At 48.8% G+C, this 20,197-nt stretch overlaps 1 protein-coding gene across 1 annotated transcript; it reads right to left on the minus strand.

Moving 5' to 3' along the window:
- Window positions 1–195: 195 nt before the first annotated feature.
- Window positions 196–19,885, minus strand: LOC142560478 (uncharacterized). The gene is made up of 8 exons (XM_075672630.1): window positions 19,843–19,885; window positions 19,050–19,073; window positions 17,119–18,254; window positions 11,635–11,763; window positions 10,323–10,589; window positions 8,850–9,346; window positions 7,857–8,028; window positions 196–739 (listed from the first exon to the last, which is right to left on the minus strand). The coding sequence occupies exons 1-8, from the start codon at window positions 19,880–19,882 to the stop codon at window positions 635–637; spliced, it is 2,370 nt and encodes a 789-aa protein (XP_075528745.1). The 5' UTR covers window positions 19,883–19,885; the 3' UTR covers window positions 196–634.
- Window positions 19,886–20,197: the final 312 nt, after the last annotated feature.

A 20,197-nucleotide genomic window follows, 5' to 3' on the forward strand; every position in this document is an offset into this window, starting at 1 on the left:
TACATACTGTGCTGAGGAAAGCATATGTCGCCCTTGAAAACGACAAGTCCACTTCTTGAAATGTTGGCTCCCACTTTGTTCTCATTTTGCTCATCATCCTGGCCAATTGGGAAACTTGCAAAATACTATGCGTTCGCTCCTAGTCTACGGAAATACCAACACAGTAGCAGTTGTTTTGTGTGCACGTGTGTGAAATTTATTGTAATGAGTTCAGTCCTTGCACAGGTGGAGGCCACGGCCTGCTAAGGTAGAGGTAAGTGTATAAGACGCACATACACACATGAATGCTTTCACAACAATTGTACAGCTTCATATACTACAGGTCATTTATTGGTGTCCTGATTTTCAGAGACAGATACAGCTAACCAGAACAAGAACATGATTGTGGGTAGCAGACTGGAAGCACTTTAGTGAATTTCATTTTTAACGCAAGTCAAAGCCATGTGATAGTCTCTTTTTACCAAAATCTTAACTTGCCCTGCTCATCGTCTCAGGGCAATGCAAATAATTTAAACTATTGTTTGTAACACCTAGATGCCACGAGCAAAGTGCAAGACAAGCTGTGTGGCCAGTTGCACGTTTCTTGAGAGACTTCCAGAGTTTCGAGGTGTGGCGTCGCGGTCACTGAGCTGTATCAGGCATCATGTGGGCAACCCCGAGTCACCGCATTTCCAAGATGGCTGCATGTGGCTGCTCTGAGACGAAGATCCACAAACCCCTCAGTGCTCCTACACAGGTCCTGCAGGAGAGGAACGCCAAGGAGGTCAACTACATTCGAACCGAGGGTGGTAATTGCTTAAAACAGCCTATCTGCTCAAAGGACCCGTAACCAGTAAAGTTCCTATGCATAACCAGGGGGTGCTTTATCACGGTAATTTTTCATATTGCTTCATTATTTGAGGAGGTGAGAGGAACTGAAATTTCGCCATGCTGCCAGGAGGCGAACTTTAATGCCAACATAAACAGCCCTTTTAAAGGGACACTAAAGGTTAATATTACGTCAATGTGTACTGTTGAAATACCATCCCAGAAACCTCGAAACGCTTGTTTCGTGCGAGGAAGAGACTTATTTGAAGAGAAAATGCGTTCTGAAGCGTCCGCGTACCTCTAGCGCAGTTCAAATCACCCGCCCTCCGATCGAGGAGTATTGACGTCATGGTCTCATAGTGACGTTGCGCCGTCGGTGAGTAAAACGGCGCCCGCAGACTGCGCTACGGCTTTTATGCGCAAAACGCAAACGCGTGGCCAGAAACAGCCAAGACAGAGCCGACAGCAGCGCGAAAGCGGAACTATGGTTATGGTGGCTAGAAGGGAGAGGTGACGCCAACGGCGGATGGAAGCCGCTCCTCCATTTCAAGCCGGGCGTAGGTGGCGCTGTTGGCCGTAATGCGATGCATCGTACGCGCCGCTGGCTTTGAGCATACGCAAGGACGCCTGCCGTGCACGCAACGCGTCGGCCTTTCAGTGATGTTGCAAGCAATGGTTTAGCTCATTAAACACTAGTCGAACGTGACTACGGCTGACAGAATGCAATTTTAAGCCGTGGTGGTGCAGTGGTTAGGGCACCCGATCGTTGTGCCCAAGGATGAGGGATGGCATCCCGGCCTGGCACCCCGGCCGCGGCGGCCGCTTTTCGATGGAGGCGAAAAACAAAGCGCCCGTTTGCTGTGCGATGTTAGTACACGTCAAAGAACCCCAGGTGGTCGAAATTTCCAGAGTCTTTCATGCCTCCACTACGGCATCTCTCATAGCCTAAGTCACTTTGGCACGTGAAACCCCACAAACAAAATCATTAAAATCGAGTGGTTGCCTCTGCAATACATGTGCTGCGTATCACATCGGCGTATCTAAAGCGTTATTCGCGAATCCTTTCAGTTTCAGGAATTGAAGGGTCGGAATGAGTCCCGTGTGGTCAATATAGTGCATGATGACAGTAGGAGACACAGACCAAAAGAATTAGGATTTGATTTGATTTGAAGGTTTATTTCCGCAACTGGTGTTGCGAGGACAGCCAGGGAAAAAGCTGTATGGAAATATGTTTCGGGTCCGTGCGATTGCATTTTTTAAATAACGTTGTTTATTACCTCAGAGCATAGAGGAATATGTAAAAAGGAAATTAAAAGGGGTATTAAATGAGAGAAAAAAGGTTGGGTGTTCTTAGGCCGGTGTCTTCCACTCCTTAAGTTTCAGTAATATGACGCGTCAGCTTACTCCTAAAAAATGTGAATGGGGTTCAGAACAGGTAATACAAAGCATAGCAAAAATTTATTGCACATCGTAGTAATAGCAAAGCACTGCACATCATACATTCAGGGTAACTCAAAATACGAGATATCACATTTACACATGCTTCTGTGTATATTTGAAAGAAAAACATTAAACATTGAACACCCACTAAGAAATGGGGAGGCAGGGATATTACTTTCCTCTAAATAAAAAAATTAAGACGTTCGACCTTGAAGCAATATGCAACTTAGCGCACCCTTTTAAGTTTAGAGCACCCTCCCTGCTGCCTCGACGACACATAGCCGGACGTGCAGCCAGGGGCGAAGCAGTGACGCTGCCTCGCGTTTTTTTGCGTTGGAATTCATTTGTTGGGCGAAGTACGGCACTCACATTAACATGTCAGCAGCGAAACACATATTGCCACAAACGAGATAACACTTTGGCAGCCGCGAAGAAACAGGAACGCTGCCGCGCCGGCCAGACACCGCGGCAAGCGGCACACGCGCGCAACCGCGTGACTGCATCGCCAAGCTGACCGCAGCGCCACCGCGGCCTTTGCGGCAGCGCATGAGCGAGAGGATCGCATTTTCTCGGCGGATATGCCGGCGCTGGCGTCACCTCTCCCTTCTAGCCACCATACTATGGTGGCTAGCGGAAGGGAAAGCGCGCGATGATAAGCTTGTTCTTTATTTTATGACGCCAACTTCGATGCTCGTTGCAATGGACGACCCTGACAACGACACATTGGCTCGCGATGCTGGGCTCGAGTTCAGCGATTTAAAGGGGTGGAGACATCAAAATTTTCGTTCATGCGTTTGTTGATTCAAACGTTGCGTCATGCTTCAGGGAGCACGATACACACAGCGGGATTCATATATATCCGATAAATAATTTAATAGTAGCATTATTATACCGAGCGATTTCGGTTTCGGTTTCTGGGCTCCGGGGGATGCTATGACGTCACAGAGGAGGAAACGCAACATGGCTTGGTCACGTGGCCCACAAAAAATAGTGACGTAAAACTATGCTGCGTCGTCTGCTCGCGCATACGCGTGCTCTGCCAGCAGGGGTCAACCACTGGCGATTTGAAGTGCATGTCGTGATTATTATAATTATTGCGAAGAGCGACAACAACGGTAAGAAAATATTGCGGCTTGTGAGAGTCGGTGATTCATTCCGAAGCGCCGTAAGCTCTAGCTTTGAAGTGAACCGGAAAAGGCCTAGCGACGATATCGGCGGCGCCGAACGATCAGAGGCGGTGAAGCTGCCGTCGATGCCAGAGCGACCACTCCTCGGTCGCTGATTGGCCGCTTCGCCGTACGGCTGCCGCACAAATGGGTCCTGGGCCCGTCCTCTCTACGGCAAGGAAATCTCGCCGTTCGCGAGCAAAACCGCCGTCACACGGGAGCCCGCGAACTGCAAACGGCGTGCGGCGAGTTTCCGTGCTGGTAACGTGGACGGGCCGGTAACGTGGAAAGGCCAAGCGAAGGAGAGTCCGCTCCGAGCTGCCGAACTACGCGACTATGCGAGGAGAGAAGCAGACAACACGAACGCCGCATATCCTGGTCCCTTTCGGAGTCGGCCGGCTAGTGTTACACTCAAACGTGTAAAGGCCCGTCCGCAGGGCAACTCGCCGCACGCAGTTTGCCGTTCGCGGGCCGGCGTGCGGCGTTCGTGTTGTCCACTTCTCTCCTCTTGTGTCCGTGTCTGCACGCCTTACCCCTTCTTTGCATTAAGAAAGGATTTCTATATGCCTGTAGCTCGGTCGTAGTGGAGGCTATGCTCGGTTGCTCGGCTCAGCAGGCTCCGTAATCGGCATTTCATCGCTACTCATCATACGTCACGTTTTTGTGCTGGTGTGCTATGACGTCAATATTTTCGTTCCTCCTCTGTGACGTAGTAACTGCCGCGCTAGCGATGGGTCTCGACTACGAGAAGGAGTTTTTAATGACTCTTTGGTGCTCAATTAAAATTATTTTGAAATGTTTACAGCGTCCAATACCTCGTTCTGGGTGTCCTTGCATACGGAAGCAGCCTACAACATGCTTTTTATAGCCTCAAAATTTGGTGTCTCAACCCCTTTAAGCACTGATGAACGTGACCTGCTGCTGAGGGCTCGCGCTGCCGGCGTCGTTGCGTACCACTACGCCGGCGGCCTGCTTTGAAAGGCACTCCACTCGGCTTCAGTAAGTCGGCGTTGAACTCGTAATCTTCTGGACGAAAGTGCAGCGAGCACACTATGTGATTTTTCGGCTCTTTGCCAGCGCGCTGTGGCAGAGGTACGGCACTTAACCATTTCGAACGGAGAGGTTCATTCGTTGGCACACACTGATAAGTAACGTTGGATTCGCCGCTGCAACTGCCCTTGGCAAAGTTCCGCGAACCGTTCGCGCATCCCACGGCATCACATGGGTGGCATTCTCGCTGCTTGTTCCAAATGCAAGTTTCGCGAGCCAGCAGGACCACCGCAGCACGGCACGATAAAGAAACAACTGAAACTCCAAAGCGCGCGCGGCGCGAAGTCAAGCGCTCAGAGTCGAGCGAAAACGAAACCTTTCGATCACCCGTACTACTCAAGGGTAACGTCAAAATGTTATTTTTTCTTAGAATCGAATAGAAGTAGGCAAGTAGCATTTTCTTCCGTCTTATAATCTAATGAAATTATCTTTTTAATACGAGTAGTTGAGTACTAGTGACATAAATTGTGATGAGGAGTGCTTTCGTCATCGGGCTAGTACCGAAATGTCGCTGGGGGGTCTCAAATCGTGTCATGCATTTACCTGAATTTCTCGGTTACTAAAGCTCTGTTCGCGATAATATTGGCGCCTTAGACGTTCTAGAGCGTTGCTTTATCACTTTGACTTGACTTTCTGGTAATCTTTAGTGTCCCTTTAACGTGTAAGCATTTTTTGGAAAGCTCCCCAACCCGCCGTGGTTGCTCAGCGGCTATGGTCAACGCCTCCTATGCTGCTATGGTGTTGGGCTGCTGAGCACGAGGTCGCGGGATCAAATCCCGGCCACGGTGACCGCATTTCGATGGGGGCGAAATGCGAAAGCACCTGTGTACTTACATTTAGGTGCACGTTAAGGAACCCCAGGTGGTCAAAATTTCCGGAGTCCTCCACTACGGCGTGCCTCATAATCAGAAAGTGGTTTTGGCACGTTAAACTGCATATTTTTTTTTTAAAGCTTCCCAGCCCTGTCATGCAAAAAGTGTAATGTCTTGTATCTGCACAAAAATGCATAATTTGCAAAGTCATTTAATCGTTATGATAGTGTAAATGTAGATGATTGGTTGCTTTCGATTGATAAACAATTTAGAGCAATAAAATAAGAAAGACTACCCATAGAGATGCATAGGGCTCCTTAGAATATGCATGGGGAAGCTTATAGTAAGGGTGGGCCAACTGAAATGAAGGGGCGGGTCAGCATGAAATTTACAATTGGGTCCACTTGAATTTTTTGGAGGTGGGCCAACTTGAAATTTGTGGGTGAGCTAACTTGAAATGTGGGGTGGTCCAACTTGAAATTTGACATGGGCCAACTTAAATTTGGACGTGGGCCAAGCGAAATTTGGGGGTGGGCCAACTTAAGATTTGGCGATGGGCCAACTTAATGTTTACACCTGGGCCTACTTAAATTTAGGGGTGGGTCAACCTGAAGTTCGGGGTGGGGGATGGGCCAACTTCAATTTCGAGGTCGGCCTACTTGAAATTTGGGTATGGCACAAGTAAATGTGAGGTTGGGCCAACTTGAAGTTAGGGTGTGGGCCAACTTCAGATTGGGGTGGCCCAATCTCCAATTGAACGCTGCTAAGCGTCCTTCGCGCTACGAACACCTCGCAGACAAGCGAGTGCGTTGAGACGCTTGGTGCGTTTTGATTGGGCCTTGCCGATGCGCAGTCAAAGCGCAGGCGAGAGCTTGCGTGGACAAGGGACGCGCGCAAAATACAGGCTTGCCAGGGCGACAGCGAGGGGGACATGGCATCGCGGCGGTGCGCTCTCCCCTCGCACACCTCACCCCGGCAGTTGGTGAGCCCGCCTTGCTCCGTCGAGGCGTGCTCATGCCCGGCGCCCCGGCTCATTTGGTACGATCACTTTAAAAGGACCGGGCGTGAAGTGGAAATCGGACCAATGTCTACTAAAGCCTAAGCATTCTTTGCTGCCGGAAAGGCCATGGGTAGATGCGCATAAGCTAGGAAAAGCAAGTAAGCAACACTAAGCAAACACGAAGTCACAACTGAGCCAAATGATGCTTACGCATTGGTTGACAATTCTCAGAATTTCTGTAGCTTTCTCTGCAAGCGAACTGTGACCGCGACAACATCCCTTTTCTTCTTTTCTATTGACATCCTCCTCCCCTTTCTCAAGGCGCTGTGCCGTGCTCCCCAAAGGACTGCAGAAAATACTAGCGCCTCTTCTTCTCCACAATCTCTCGTTCCTTGCCTTCCCGCATACCAAAGCCGAGACATCGCACCACTTTTATGTCACAAGCGCTGCCTCCTTTTCCTTTTTTTTAGTGCCGCAAGGCGCACTTCAGTGGCTGTCCTGCACTTTCTGCAGTAGATTTACCGAAGTCACATGCCATACTCGGAGACATTGCAGGCAGTGCGTATGACGCAGAGGCATTTGTGCGTGTGACCTTAATTTCCGGCAGTAAGCGAGGCGCCCTTGACAGAAAGGGCGCGCGGGTTTTCGTTAAGTTCACTTGAATTTTGAGCTGTTTGCTTGGTGGCGTGGTTTGATACTTGGCAGACACTATCGTATCCGCGCACCGCGCTTGTCTGCAATGCCCAAACTTACTGAGGGGTCCTTTCAAGGGCGCGTCACCGCCAGAACCTCCTCGTCCTTTACAGAATAGGTCAACGGCAGAAACGCCGGCTCGGCAATGGCAGAAACCCTTCGGGGCTTACGTTGTCTCACAACAATAATTAGCGAGTTTTAGATTAGAGGGACGCAAAAGTTGGGGCCCCTAGCGCTTGGGGCCATGGTACTGTGCTCGCACAGGACGCAAGTGTTTCGAGCAAGTAAAATTGAGTCAAGTGTCCTTGCGTGATTTGAATTCGAAAGCATAATGACTTCACTAATTAATTGGTTACGTCCATGATACGTGATCTGTACTTTGCCACGTGACCTTCACAAATCCACTTTAATCGACCTTGCTGTAATTTGTGCCACAAGCTTTTAAAAATGTTTGCACCCTATGTGGCTTATCTTGCCCTACAAGAATTGCGTTGCTTGCGTTTCCATTCTTGAAGTCTCTGCGCTCGCTACTTTCCTGTCGATAGTGCTATGTTTCGCTGATGGCGAGCATGTCACTCATGGCTTGGAAGTGCCGCGCGCAGCGTTAAAGAAAGGAAAGACGCGAGGCAGATGACAATTATTGTTATGGGACAACATGAGCCTCAAGTGTGTAAACTTTAAGAGTGTTTCGTATGTGTATAGACCTAATATTCAAACACATACGCAGACTGTCACTTAAAACTGTTTGTATCGAAGTCTGCTATTTGTAGTTTTTTTTTCTTGCGCATTTTACGAAAACATGTCAAACAAACTGGTCCCGCATCGTGTAGTGCCCACTTCACATGAGCCTTCACATGAAATATACTATGTAGGATTAATTGTGCTCACCCGGAGCAGCTCGCGGGTGTTCGTGTCAAGGAAGGTCGCCAAGAACACTGACAGGTCGCCAAACAAACGGGCGATTTCCTGGCGGGACAGGAGCTGTTGCTTCATGAGGTGGAGGGCCATTTCGACAGCGGACCTACTTCTGGCATTGCGCAGGAGATCGATGTACAGGGCCCTGTAGAAGAGAGCAAAGCAGTGTTTGAGGTCTGTATCCATACTTCAACATCGAGCTTAACATCCGAAATCACTGCAAGCTAAGGCAGAAGCAATTCGCAGAAACTTCAGCCTTCCGCCTTGCATTAGTTGGTTAATTGTAGTTGGTTAATGGCATTATGAAACATGGTAATAGGACTAAGAAAACGGAAAACTGAACGCCTAGGAAAGTCTTGTTCTTTATAGACACCCGCTTAACTTCTCACTTGTGTTGCCCTGTGTACGATTTGAAAAGGAACCAACATCAACATGAACGGGCGTTGGACATCAACTGACTTTACTGCACAAATTATTAGATCCATGAAAGAAACACTCGTCAAAATTTGTGAATACGTCACATGATGTAAATCGTATCGCTCATCATGCGCGCACAACGCATCCTCTTGTTCAATTCACTCTTTCTTTTTGCATAATACACACACAAAATACACAGAAGGAACTTGGTATTCGCAAGTTAGCCATTTCTCTGCCCGACATTCCCATTACTTGAGCAAAAAGATGCGCGACACGAGTGTGCCTTTCATGCTCTAAGGCCAGTTGATGCTCCCTGCATGTCCTGTGCATTTGGTTTGGTCTTCCTTTATCGATGAGGGGGAATGTTCTGTTCCTGTCATCGTCTTCTTGAGTACTGAACTACATTTTACAATTTCCCTTCGCTCCGAATGATTGTTTTACTCTGAGCTGGGTCAAGTGGCACGAGATCTCGTTGCAATGAAGATCTCGCATCCGTATTCACAATGGCAGTTTCAGGCTTTTGTACTTGGGACGAGCGCAACCGTATACCTGAGGAGCTGCTCCTTGGGTTCCAGGTCGCTGGTCTTGCTGAGGAGGGACGGCGGCATAGCCTGCTTCAGCTGCTCGGTGTTGAGGAGCGAGATCATGCTGACGAGCTTCAGCATTGTCGCAGGAGTTCTCTTCGTCTCAGTGCTGATCTCGAGGCTGGCGAGCTCCTCGGCCACCTCATCGAGGAGCTTGGCGAACACTTCAGGCTTGACTCGCTCGGGGCTGCCCATGAGGTAGCCGTAGGCGTACCCGTCGAAGTGCTCGGCCACCTCGGACAAGTTTAGCTTCAGCGAGGTGCGCGGCTCTCCGTCGAACTGCACCGCGGTGTCCACGGGCGGCGCTCCGTGGCTGGCCAGCTCGAGCTGAAGGCGCGTTCGCACCAGGACCGTACCTCCGAGCACGGGCAACGTGGCGAGACTCTCGGAGAGGGCGTTCTCGATGAGGCTGCCGTTGACCCTGTAGTAGGAGACCTCGTGCGCGGTCACCGCGGAGTCGACCTGACCGGAGCGAATGCGAGCGTGCGAATAAAATACAGGTCAGGTACTATCCCTGGCATCCAGAGAAGCCGTGCGAGTCTTTTCCGCGTAGGTTGAAGCGGCCGTCAAATTCCGCCATAACGTCAAAACGGGCGTCTATCTCATCTCTGATTGGTTCGCAGGGCGGCTACGCCTTTTCTGATTGACCCAGAACGCCAACAATTAGGAATTTTGGCGTCGTCCAGAGTAGTATTCACATAACGGTATGTGCATCTTTTGCGACTCATGTTACGACTTTACGACTCCGAAATGGGACTTGTGCCACCTGCCCAAAACACGTGGATCGAGTCTTTAATCCGGTACACGCGTAAACAGCAGCTATCGGCCGCTTCTCTGGTTCACTTCGACGAGCTACACCGCTCTGAAAGACTTGCATAAGCCTTTGCCGAAACTGTATTTTCATGGCGCGCCATACAAGCCTCATTTTCTGCAAACTACAGGCGGGGCATTCTGCAGGTGTCCACCTAGCGGACATGTCCATTTCGTCTGCTGCTGGAGTTCTGATTGGCTGGTACGTGTCAGAAGTAGACAGGTTCCCCCATCCAATCAGCACTTGAGCAGCAGACGAAATGGACATGTCTACTAAATGGACGCTTTCAGAATAGCCTCCCCCCCCCCCACGAAGTCCGAACTTGAAGTGTGAGTAGGTCCATCGGCTAAATGCTTATACTCCTCACTCCAGGATTGTATCCTTGTCTCATATATGGCACGCCTACCAATTTTCTCTTTCCCGTTTCGCCAACGCAAAACGGCATCGTCCCTCCAGCTACATTCATCAAGATTCAGGTCAACCTGGCTGCCTTCTGCTGTTAATAAACGTTCTTTCTCTGTCGTATGTTTTCCGCAAAAATCGCCCTACTTAATATTCGCATCCATCGTTCGCATAAATTGTTAAGCCTGAGATTGCACCGTGGGCCAAGGAAATGTCCATGCCCACCGTGTTAAGATCTTTGGGACGTTCAGTGGAAGATTTGTTCTCAGAGGTGGAAGTGCTATCCAGTGGTAGCGGTAGTAAGTTGTTGGACAGACGCTCAGAGTGGTCGGCGCGGTATCTCTGAGCGCCGCCCGTGCTGTTCCCGGTTCGAGGCGGCTGGCAGTCGTCCAGGTTCTTGGTCTTGGTCATGTTGTACACCTTGTACTCGGCGTGCAGATTGGTTAGCGAGTGCACCTCGTAGGTGACGCGACAGTATCCGGACACACCATCCTGCGAACGAAGCAGCAGTTTACAGCTAAGTAAGGTCCCAAGAGTGTCCGTCCGGTGTGCGTGCGGCATGACCCAGTTTTGAGCCGCTCAACGGTTAACGCGGCTTGCAACTTGTAGCATTTTTAAAGGCTGCTGGGTGCTGCTGGGGATTCTAACTTTGTTGACGATTTCGTCTAGTTTTTGCTCAACGCGAAAAATGCAGCACGCACATTCGTCGCTACTTCTTCAACAGCTGCGCAACAATGTACAGCAATCACCTTTCTGCATTACGAAAACCACGGAAGCGTCACTCACGCGCATTTCTGTTAGGTAACACACACATCCTGCAGAATGTGAGCGATTGTTGTCTCGGCAACTATATATCTTTCGGCAACGATAATCTCTTCAAGACCAGAAATGAGAAACGCAGAAGAATGATGTCTCATAGGAGTTTGATTTCCTCTTAGAAGGATTTCATTTTACATGAACTAAAAGTCGTAACGCCATGCTTCATTATGTTTTCAGTCAAGCATTCAGTCGCCTTGTTAAACGGCACCGGGACCGGTCGTGCTATCTTCAAGCGCGGGCAAGCGTGAGAGTTCTCGTTTGCATTCAAATAATATAGGTTCACACCGTGAGGGTATATAGTACTTACAAACCTGCGATGCGCTCTCACCAGTGTACCACAGACACGGGCTTTCTCACTGTATATGTAACAAATCTGATCGATAGTCGCAGCATCTCATTTGCTTGGTGCCGCAGGTCGCTAGCTTTGTGTGTGCGTGCGTGTGCACGCATATGCGGGGTTCTTCATTGATCAGTCGTCCATATACGTCCTTCCGTCTCTACCATACGCTCACCATCGTCTGATTGCTATAAATTATAAGCTTAAAGAAAATAATGCTAGCTTTTTTTTTTTTTGCGAACTCGCTTTTCGCGTACACAGCTCTTGTTATATTTTGGCCTCTGAAGGTACCGGAGTGCATACCCCTCCTTTTGCATTCGTCGCGCGGCGGTGTTGGCAGACCGTGCCAGCCAAATGAACAGGTTTGTATCAGCACCTTACCTCATAGTAAGATGCCACAGCTGGGAGCTCCCGCGGCGTATCAACCTGGTTCTGGAGGAGCGTCAGCACGGACTTGTACACGTGGTGAATCCAGGCTGGGGCACCAAGGCTGATCTCGTATTTCACCACCTATCGGGGAAGGACGAAAGGGCGCGTCCCATCACCCCCTGCCGAAACCTGGCAAGGTCATCGAACTGCAGGAATACCGATAGTGTTCGGGGAGCCTGCACGAGTATACCGCTGTGATTATGCTTTAAAAAAAAAGAAGTCGCAGTTTTGCCCGAAAGGCGAAGCATTAATTTCACCTAAAGCGTGCACCTAAATGTAAGTATACGCGGGCCGTTTATCAAATCGCCCCCATCGAAATGCGGCCACCGCGGCCGGGGTCGAATAGGCGACCTTGAGCTTAGCAGCGCAATACCATAGCCACGGGACTTCCACGTCGGGTAGTTGTGTGCATCAAATACATAACGTTTGTTATCCTGCTAATGCTGGCATTCTAAAGCTAACACTAGAAATACAGATAGTAATTAGCGAGTGCCTTACTGTGTGAGCTGAGTCGTAGAGCGAGCAAATGCGTTGCAGCTAATTTAGCCGGAGCGTAGCAGAAGACAAAAGAGCCAAGTACCAAGGGATAGACGCGTTATGCGGTGCATGGGGAGAGGAAGAGGAAACGGCTGAACACCGGATACCTTTCCTATAAAGGGCTTCACCCTAAAGTTCAAAGCAGTAGGGTTTAGGGACAGTGGAAGAAACTTTGACTAAGCGTGGGTAGAAATAATCAAGCGGTTATCTGATTGGTGGCTTATATCGAGGCAAGAGTGAAATTTCACCCTCGACTAAGTACCAAATGTATTAGTCACAGCTGGGAGGCGTGTGCTGCCGCCCGATTTAAAGGTTTAGCCTTATCCACCCAGCCGTCTTTCCAGCGGAGGCGCGCGCCGTGGAGGAAAAAGAAAAAGAACCCGAAAGCTCATCGTGCAGCGCGAATCCGCTCCTGCACGGTAATGAGGAGGTAAACGCTTCTTGCGGACGGGTTGGATTCGAATTACACTACGTTCGTATGCGTAGACTGCCTCTGAAACCATGGTGAGTCCAAGGCATCCGTCGTATACTTGATAGCACTCAGCAACTCCGCTTTACAAAAGGCTCAGTATAATTCGTGTGAGCTTGCGCGTGCTCGTGCTTGCGTGCCTGTGTGTGTGTGTGTGTGTTTGTGTTTTGTGTACTCGTGTTTCGACTCTATGCACTTACACAAAGTTGTTCTGTATATAGATTCGAACTCGTTGCATCTGCTGCATTTTTTCTTTAACAGGTGGAAAAGAAAAAATCCGCAATTAGGCTACAGAGATAACATCGCTACATACTCGTTCAAAACACGTGTAAACACACAATTTAGCTGGGCTCCTGTAGTCTCTGGAGATCTGGACTGTGTGATCGACATGCCGAAAGTCAGTCCTTCCTTCGTGGAACTGCAGCCGACGTAATAAGTGAGTGTGCTGCACAGAAACTTTCTCCAGAATGGATGCAATTATTGGACGCGTGTGTTACTTTACCTTAGTTTCGAGTGAGTGTAGCGCTTACATCTCTGTAGCACCACACCCTCAGTTTTGTTTTCTGTGCGTTAAAGAAAAAAAAACACTCGACACTTCGCCTTTCTGTGAAACTGCATGAGCTAATGCAAATTTCGATAAAAGTGGACCATGTAGAAGTGGAATACTCGAAGCTGGAGTCGGTCTCCGCTGCGTATATCGGTTGCGTCCCTAGGTAACTTCCTTAGCAGTTGCTTTCACTGGACGCCCGCGATAATCACTATGCGTCAAAACTACCCGCTGTGGTTGCTTAGTGGCTACGGTGTTGGGTTGCTAAGCGCGAGGTGGCGGGATCGAATTCCGGCCACGTCGGCCGCATTTCGAGCGGGGCGAAATGCGAAAACACCCGTGTGCTTATATTTAGGTGCACGTTAACGAAGCCCAGGTGGTCTAAATTTCCGGAGTCCACCACTACAACGGGCCTCATAATCAGATAGTCGTTTTGGCACGTAAAACGTCGTAATTTTTTTTTTATCTACGCGTTGAAAAGTGTCAACCTGGCAGGGACGTGACCTCTCAATACTAGCGATAGTTAATGCATGCAACATATTCCTTTCGTCAAAAGGTTCTTTATGTTCTACGGGTGTTTCACTGCTGTCGTGTACGTATTCAGGGATTTCATGAGATATATGCATGTTTTGTTTCGCGTTTGTCGCGGGAGGCCATGAGAGTGGACAACCTTACTACACTTGAGACGGAAGGCATCAGTCTTGTGCATTTGTTTGTGCGACACTAGGTCACACGACAGTTGGTCACGCGATTCGTTTACTTCAAAAAAGTTCATCACCAATTTACCCTTGCTGCTATTCAAACACGCCTTGCGCTACACCTCCCCCTTCTTTCTGTCACGACAAACCTTGCTCAATAATCGCTGTTATGCGGCTTCTTATAGGAAATCTATGGCACTGTTTTATTTTTAAAATGTGTGTTCATTATCGAATTTTTTTTTTCAGTGTCGGTCGAACGGCGCTAAATGCTGCACTTGTACATAACCTTTTCCCTGAGCTGATGTTTATCTATTTCAATTGAGTCATTTGAATCGATCATTTGAAATCATTTCAATTTGGTTTCTATTTGCTCAAGGTTAACGGCAAGAACATGGCTTCTTGAAAAAGGAGTAGCCTAATGTGCAGTGGAGCGTCACTGGCACGTAAAGTGTAGACTTTTCAACCAACCTGAGTCTATCTTTTTCGTATCGCATTTTATTATTCGGGTATTTTACAATAAACATCACGAAATGACTTTCTGTCACATTTTATGGTATCCGGTTCCTCCCGTTCAAGAAGACCATAATTTGTTCATGTTACTTGGACTTCATTGATTATGAAGGAGCTGCATGATCGACGGACACGTTGAGCCACACGTTGGATAACGTCCGTCTTTCGAGAAGCTGCTGCTCAAGTGCGTAGCGTGGGAAATATTTGATTCCGTTCGCGAATGGCTTCCGCTTCCGCGCGCTGATGTTTTTTGCCCAAGTTTTGGAGTTTCGTATGACTGTGTAGCATTGCGTGCGTATTTTTGGGCTTGTGTGTTAGGAAATGTAAATAATGTTCGCCCTACGTTACTGACAAACTTTTTATGCAAGAAAGAAGAAAAAAATCTGTCGTGCCGTAGTGACTGGAACATCTGACTCACGAGGGTGTAAGTTTAAGTTTTGCTGTGCAGCCAATATTTTCCTGCCTTTTCATTATCGTATAAACGCGTATTACCGTTAATTTGTCATATAAGTTCATTGAAGTAATTGGCATTGAGCTGTTTGCAAATATGCAAAATTTTGCAATTTGTTTGCAAAATTCTAAAACTCTGAAAAGTTATCAGCTTCCTTCAAGGAGTTTTCTAGGCGACTAGTAACGTGGCGTTGGCACAGCTGCAGGAGGTTTTCCAGAAGTATGCATTCAAATAAAGTTTAAACTGAGACATCGTGTAGGTGTTTTGATTATTCTATAAAGAATTATTTTCGACGTTACTTAAAGCTCTTTGTGCTGCGTGGGATGTCTCCCCGCGTACTGTTGAAACCGCCTCCAAAGAACTAAACCTCGCCATCGTATTCAATGCTTTCTCTTTCGGGCGAAACTGCCGTTTTGTCTGAACTTCTCTGTGTTCTATATTTTGTTACGCGCATAACCGTCAGCGCTACATGCCATATAAGATGCTTGTAAAAAAAAAGTTAGCTTATTTCTTTTCGGGGATGCAGGTGCTAGAAAACTTTTCGTTTTTCCATCATTGAGCTTTTTTTTTCTGACATCATCACTAAAGTTACCTTCTGTGGTACCGCTTAACCACATGTTACACGTGAGAAAGAAACAGTCTACAAAGCAGTGCTGTCTACCTGGTTCCTGTAATATGTATATTGAGAGCCGGTTGCTACAGATAACCACTTGACCGTTGTTAGCTCGAATTTCTGACCTCGTGCGTCGCAGGTTGAGAAAGTAACACGGTCACTGCGGCGATTTCTGAAGCCGACTGACCTCCGCGACCTAACGTGCAGCTCTGCGTGCACGAACACCTAGTGTTCTCTCTCTGCCCTCTTAATCCGCGTTCTTATTTGCATATGTTAACCGCAAGTACATCTGGCTAATCTCCCCGCGCCTTCACTTCCTCTCCCTATAAGCAGCGCGTAAGCGGCAACCAGAAGCCATGCCTTGCGTCATCTCACACGATTCTTCTGGAACACCTTCTTTGTTATATAGCACATCGCTTTCAAATCCTTCTCTCTTTTTTTCAATATGAACTGAGGAGACCCTACGTGAAATGGCATCCCTGTTGTGAAGTCTGCAGGTGCATGCGTTGAAGTGTGTGGAAATGGTTTAATCGCATCCTTGTCGTCAGCCTTCGTGAAAACTGGCGCTAATTTTCGCCTAGACCGTCGTGTCGTCCCAGACGACGATAACCACCTGTGAGGTGCGTTTCGGATAGCGCGAGATGACGTGAAAAATACAGGATATTGCATCAACTCGCAGAGCCACCGCACGCCCTTACGTCGTCACCTCTGTGTTTAGTCGAAGAAAGAGTGGGTTTTACGGCAGCACGCGTGAGGAGACGGTTACTTTATATGTGTACTAAGGAGACGCTGTATTGAGCATTCCTTTACTGTTTATTTTTAACAATAAAAGGCATTCTGACGTTCTTAACATACCAGTCGGTAACAAGAACCGACCTGAAGAACAATTATGTCCCTGAGAATTGCCTTTCTCTCGCAAAAAGTATTAAAGAAATCATGCTGTTTTTCTATTCACTTTCTTCAACAGAATGCATTGTGAGATGCAATTGAATAGCATGCATTATTTCTCTAAGATTTCAAATCTCAGGAGGTCATCGGCGCGGTGCTCCTGCCTTGTGTACGTCCATCACGTCGTTCTCGTGCGCCTCGCGGTTTTTATTGCGTCCTTTTGTCAGTGCCAGAGAACGCTCGGCGTGACTAACCCAGTGTCCTAGATTATCACTGTTCTCCTGACACTTAAAGATTTGTTTCTTGAGAAGTCATTGAAACGTTACTTGTCAATCTCTAAAAAATGAATTGAAAGAATCTTGACCATGAATTAAAATACCCTTGAAAATTTTGGCAGATGCGGAAGATTTGCACATTGTTTTAGTTGAAATACCATCGGGACATTTCAGTTTGGTACGTTGCTGTTTTATCATTGATAGTGTAATGAACGTCAACATTGAAGGTATATATTGGAAGTCTATTGAATTACGACGCCAATTGTAATGAGCGGAGTTGAAAATAACCGCGCACTTCTCGACGAACTACAGTTGAACTTTAATGTGTTGAGAAATTCGTATTATTGACGCAGTGCTTGTATGCTGCTTGCGTATAAGCCAGCAAGTCCTCAACCATATGTCAACAAAACTCAAATTATTTTTTTAAAACAGGAACGCGCGTTCTCACCTTGCCAGACCTGAGAACGAACTGAACCGGGTAGCTGAGCACCTGCGAGTAGTCGATATCGCCGACCGCGTCCACCAGCGGTTGAAGTCTTTCGGGCGGCGCGATGATCAGCGTCTCCAGGCTGCAACCGGGGCAACCCGTTAATGGTGTAGACTCATTCTTGACCACCGACCCCTGCAGGCTGTCAAGATCCTCGGCCGCATTCGCAGGTGGGTAACGCCTTTCGGGTGGCGCGATGATCAGCGTCTCCAGGCTGCAACCGGGGCAGGCCGTTAATGGTGTAGACTCATTCTTGACCACCGACCCCTGCAGGCTGTCAAGATCCTCGGCCGCATTCGCAGGTGGGTAACGCCTTTCGGGCGGCGCGATGATCAGCGTCTCCAGGCTGCAACCGGGGCAGGCCGTTAATGGTGTAGACTCATTCTTGACCACCGACCCCTGCAGGCTGTCAAGATCCTCGGCCGCATTCGCAGGTGGGTAACGCCTTTCGGGCGGCGCGATGATCAGCGTCTCCAGGCTGCAACCGGGGCAGGCCGTTAATGGTGTAGACTCATTCTTGACCACCGAGCCCTGCAGGTTGTCAAGATCCTCGGCCGCATTCGCAGGTGGGTAACGCCTTTCGGGCGGCAAGATGATCAGCGTCTCCAGGCTGCAACCGGGGCAGGCCGTTAATGGTGTAGACTCATTCTTGACCACCGACCCCTGCAGGCTGTCAAGATCATCGGCCGCATTCGCAGGCGGGTAACGCCTTTCAGGCGGCGCGATGATCAGCGTCTCCAGGCTGCAACCGGGGCAGGCCGTTAATGGTGTAGACTCATTCTTGACCACCGACCCCTGCAGGCTGTCAAGATCCTCGGCCGCATTCGCAGGCGGGTAACGCCTTTCAGGCGGCGCGATGGTCAGCGTCTCCAGTCTGCAACGTGGGCAGGCTGTTCTCGCTGGAGACTCGTGCTTGATCACCGAGAAGTTGAGGAAGCGCGCCTGGTACGTGTCCTGTCCGACGGGGTAGAGAGCCAGCTCTCCCGCGTACTGTAGTTCCGTGCCATTGGCCACGTTCGGTTTGGGGCTTTCCAAGGACACGGTGGCGCGAACCTCGTAAACCACGTCGCCCGGCGATTGGTACGTAGGCACCGGATCTAGAACAGCGGAACTTGTTAGCGGTCACGCTGTCTCTGGTGTGAACGGGTACCAAGGGAACGTCTTTTGGCTGATGGGATACTTGTAGATTACGCTTTTTAAACAGTTCTCACCGTGACGAGAGGTCATTGCATGCCAGACGAATGCGTTGAACTGAAAGGTATGTGTCGACGTGATTAAAATTTTGACACAGCTGTCTGTGACGTTACAGGAACCACTGGCTAAGTTTAGTCAATCGTTTATTGCCGGAGAAGAAAGTAACTGCATTTAGAAAACGAGACCGAGGACCTTCGCTTGATTTTAGCCCAAGGTGCAAAGATTGAGAAAACTTCGAAGTGTGTGAGGTGTCGGTGACGTCACTGGTGCCGTGGTGTCGCGGCGAGTAACGTAAGAATGAAACTTTTCTCGCATTTTCTTTTTCTATATATATCTAGTCCAGATTGACGCATAGATTGACGTTTAATATATAAATGAAATTTGGAAATGTTGCTTCAAAGGTTGAAGCATGCTAGGCGTTTCATCTAGCAAGCTTGTGTGAAACTTTATGTAATATACTGCGTGACGTTAGACACATTTATAGGTTGTCTCTTGACAACACGTGACCGTATGGGACGCGTTCAGGTGTGTTCAGTCCAAGCTAGACTTAAATGAACCTGCTCAGTTGTGCACTGTCATAGCCTTACACATTACTGATACCTTACAGTGGGATCAAGTGAGCACCATTTGCTTCCTTAGAATAATACTTGTTCGATATTAGATTCTGACAGGGCGTTCCAATGCGCTCGAGCACTTACCCGAAAGGATGGCACTCGCCGCAGCTGGGAGAAAATGAGAAAGAATATTGTCACGTGGTGGTGACGTTGAAGAACACAGTAGCAATACTGTGAACGACAAAACTAACTTTTATTGGGCGAACCTGTGCCCACAAAACAGGCTACAGTTATAGCACAACGATAGCGGCGAACACGGTCGGCGATCGTCGAAAATCTGATGAGCGGGTCAAGCGCGTCGGTTTTTATACATCAGTTGTCGAATGTTCCAGAGTAATCGCTGTTTCGCGTGCCTTCCACAAAGTTCTACATTATTCGCGTCGCGCGCACATGCAATCAGATTACACAAGGTTCGGTCACAGACAGCGGATGGAACCATCGGTAACATTCCAGAAACTTCCGATACATGCAGGCGCGTCCTGCGCTGTGCGGTAACATTTGTTAGGTGGTGAAACGTGTCGCCTGACAAAGACAAGTACACGTGTCAATATTATTGGCATTTGAATGACAAACTGCTCAAATAATTTGTGACGCGCCTGACAGCGAGGTGATAAGAGCCTTGTTATGGATAAGAGGACTCGTTTTATAAGAACTGATAAGCGGGCTTGTTTTCGGTGAAGCATACTCGCCGGAAACGAGTACCGGCGCGTTTGTGACGAGCGTGAAGGGCGCCACGGTGTAGACGCTTTCGCGTAGTGTCACTACGATGCGCTACAGGAAATGACACCATACTTTACCAAAGCTGTTTCTTTACGTACGCTACACTGTCGCATACTTGTACGCGCGACCCTTAATTAACGCGAGCGGCACGGCTCACCTGCTAGGAGCAGCAGCAGGAGGGTGCCGAAGGCGCGCATCTTTCGGCCGTACAACTGGGAGCAGGGAGCGTGTTTACTTGTTTACTGTGCCAGGCGGCGCGCGGTCGCTTATATAGTATCGCTCGGTGCGCGGCCGATACGAGCCTAACGCTGCCCAGCTCAGCAGCCGAGATTAAGGCGGCGAGCGAGGCGCGCGCGGTCCTTTTTTTTTTGCCTATTCGTGCGGGTTGCGGCCCGTGGCGAAGATGAGCCGCCGGCTCGTTCGCCTTCTCGAATACGCTGATCCGTGGGAGCTGCTAAACGGCGTCGGTGTGTCATAGCTGGAACCGAAAACTTGGTCCTCACGTCTTCGCA

The sequence above is a fragment of the Dermacentor variabilis genome, chromosome 10 (assembly GCF_050947875.1).
Source record: "Dermacentor variabilis isolate Ectoservices chromosome 10, ASM5094787v1, whole genome shotgun sequence".
In the NCBI taxonomy this organism is placed as follows: domain Eukaryota; kingdom Metazoa; phylum Arthropoda; class Arachnida; order Ixodida; family Ixodidae; genus Dermacentor; species Dermacentor variabilis.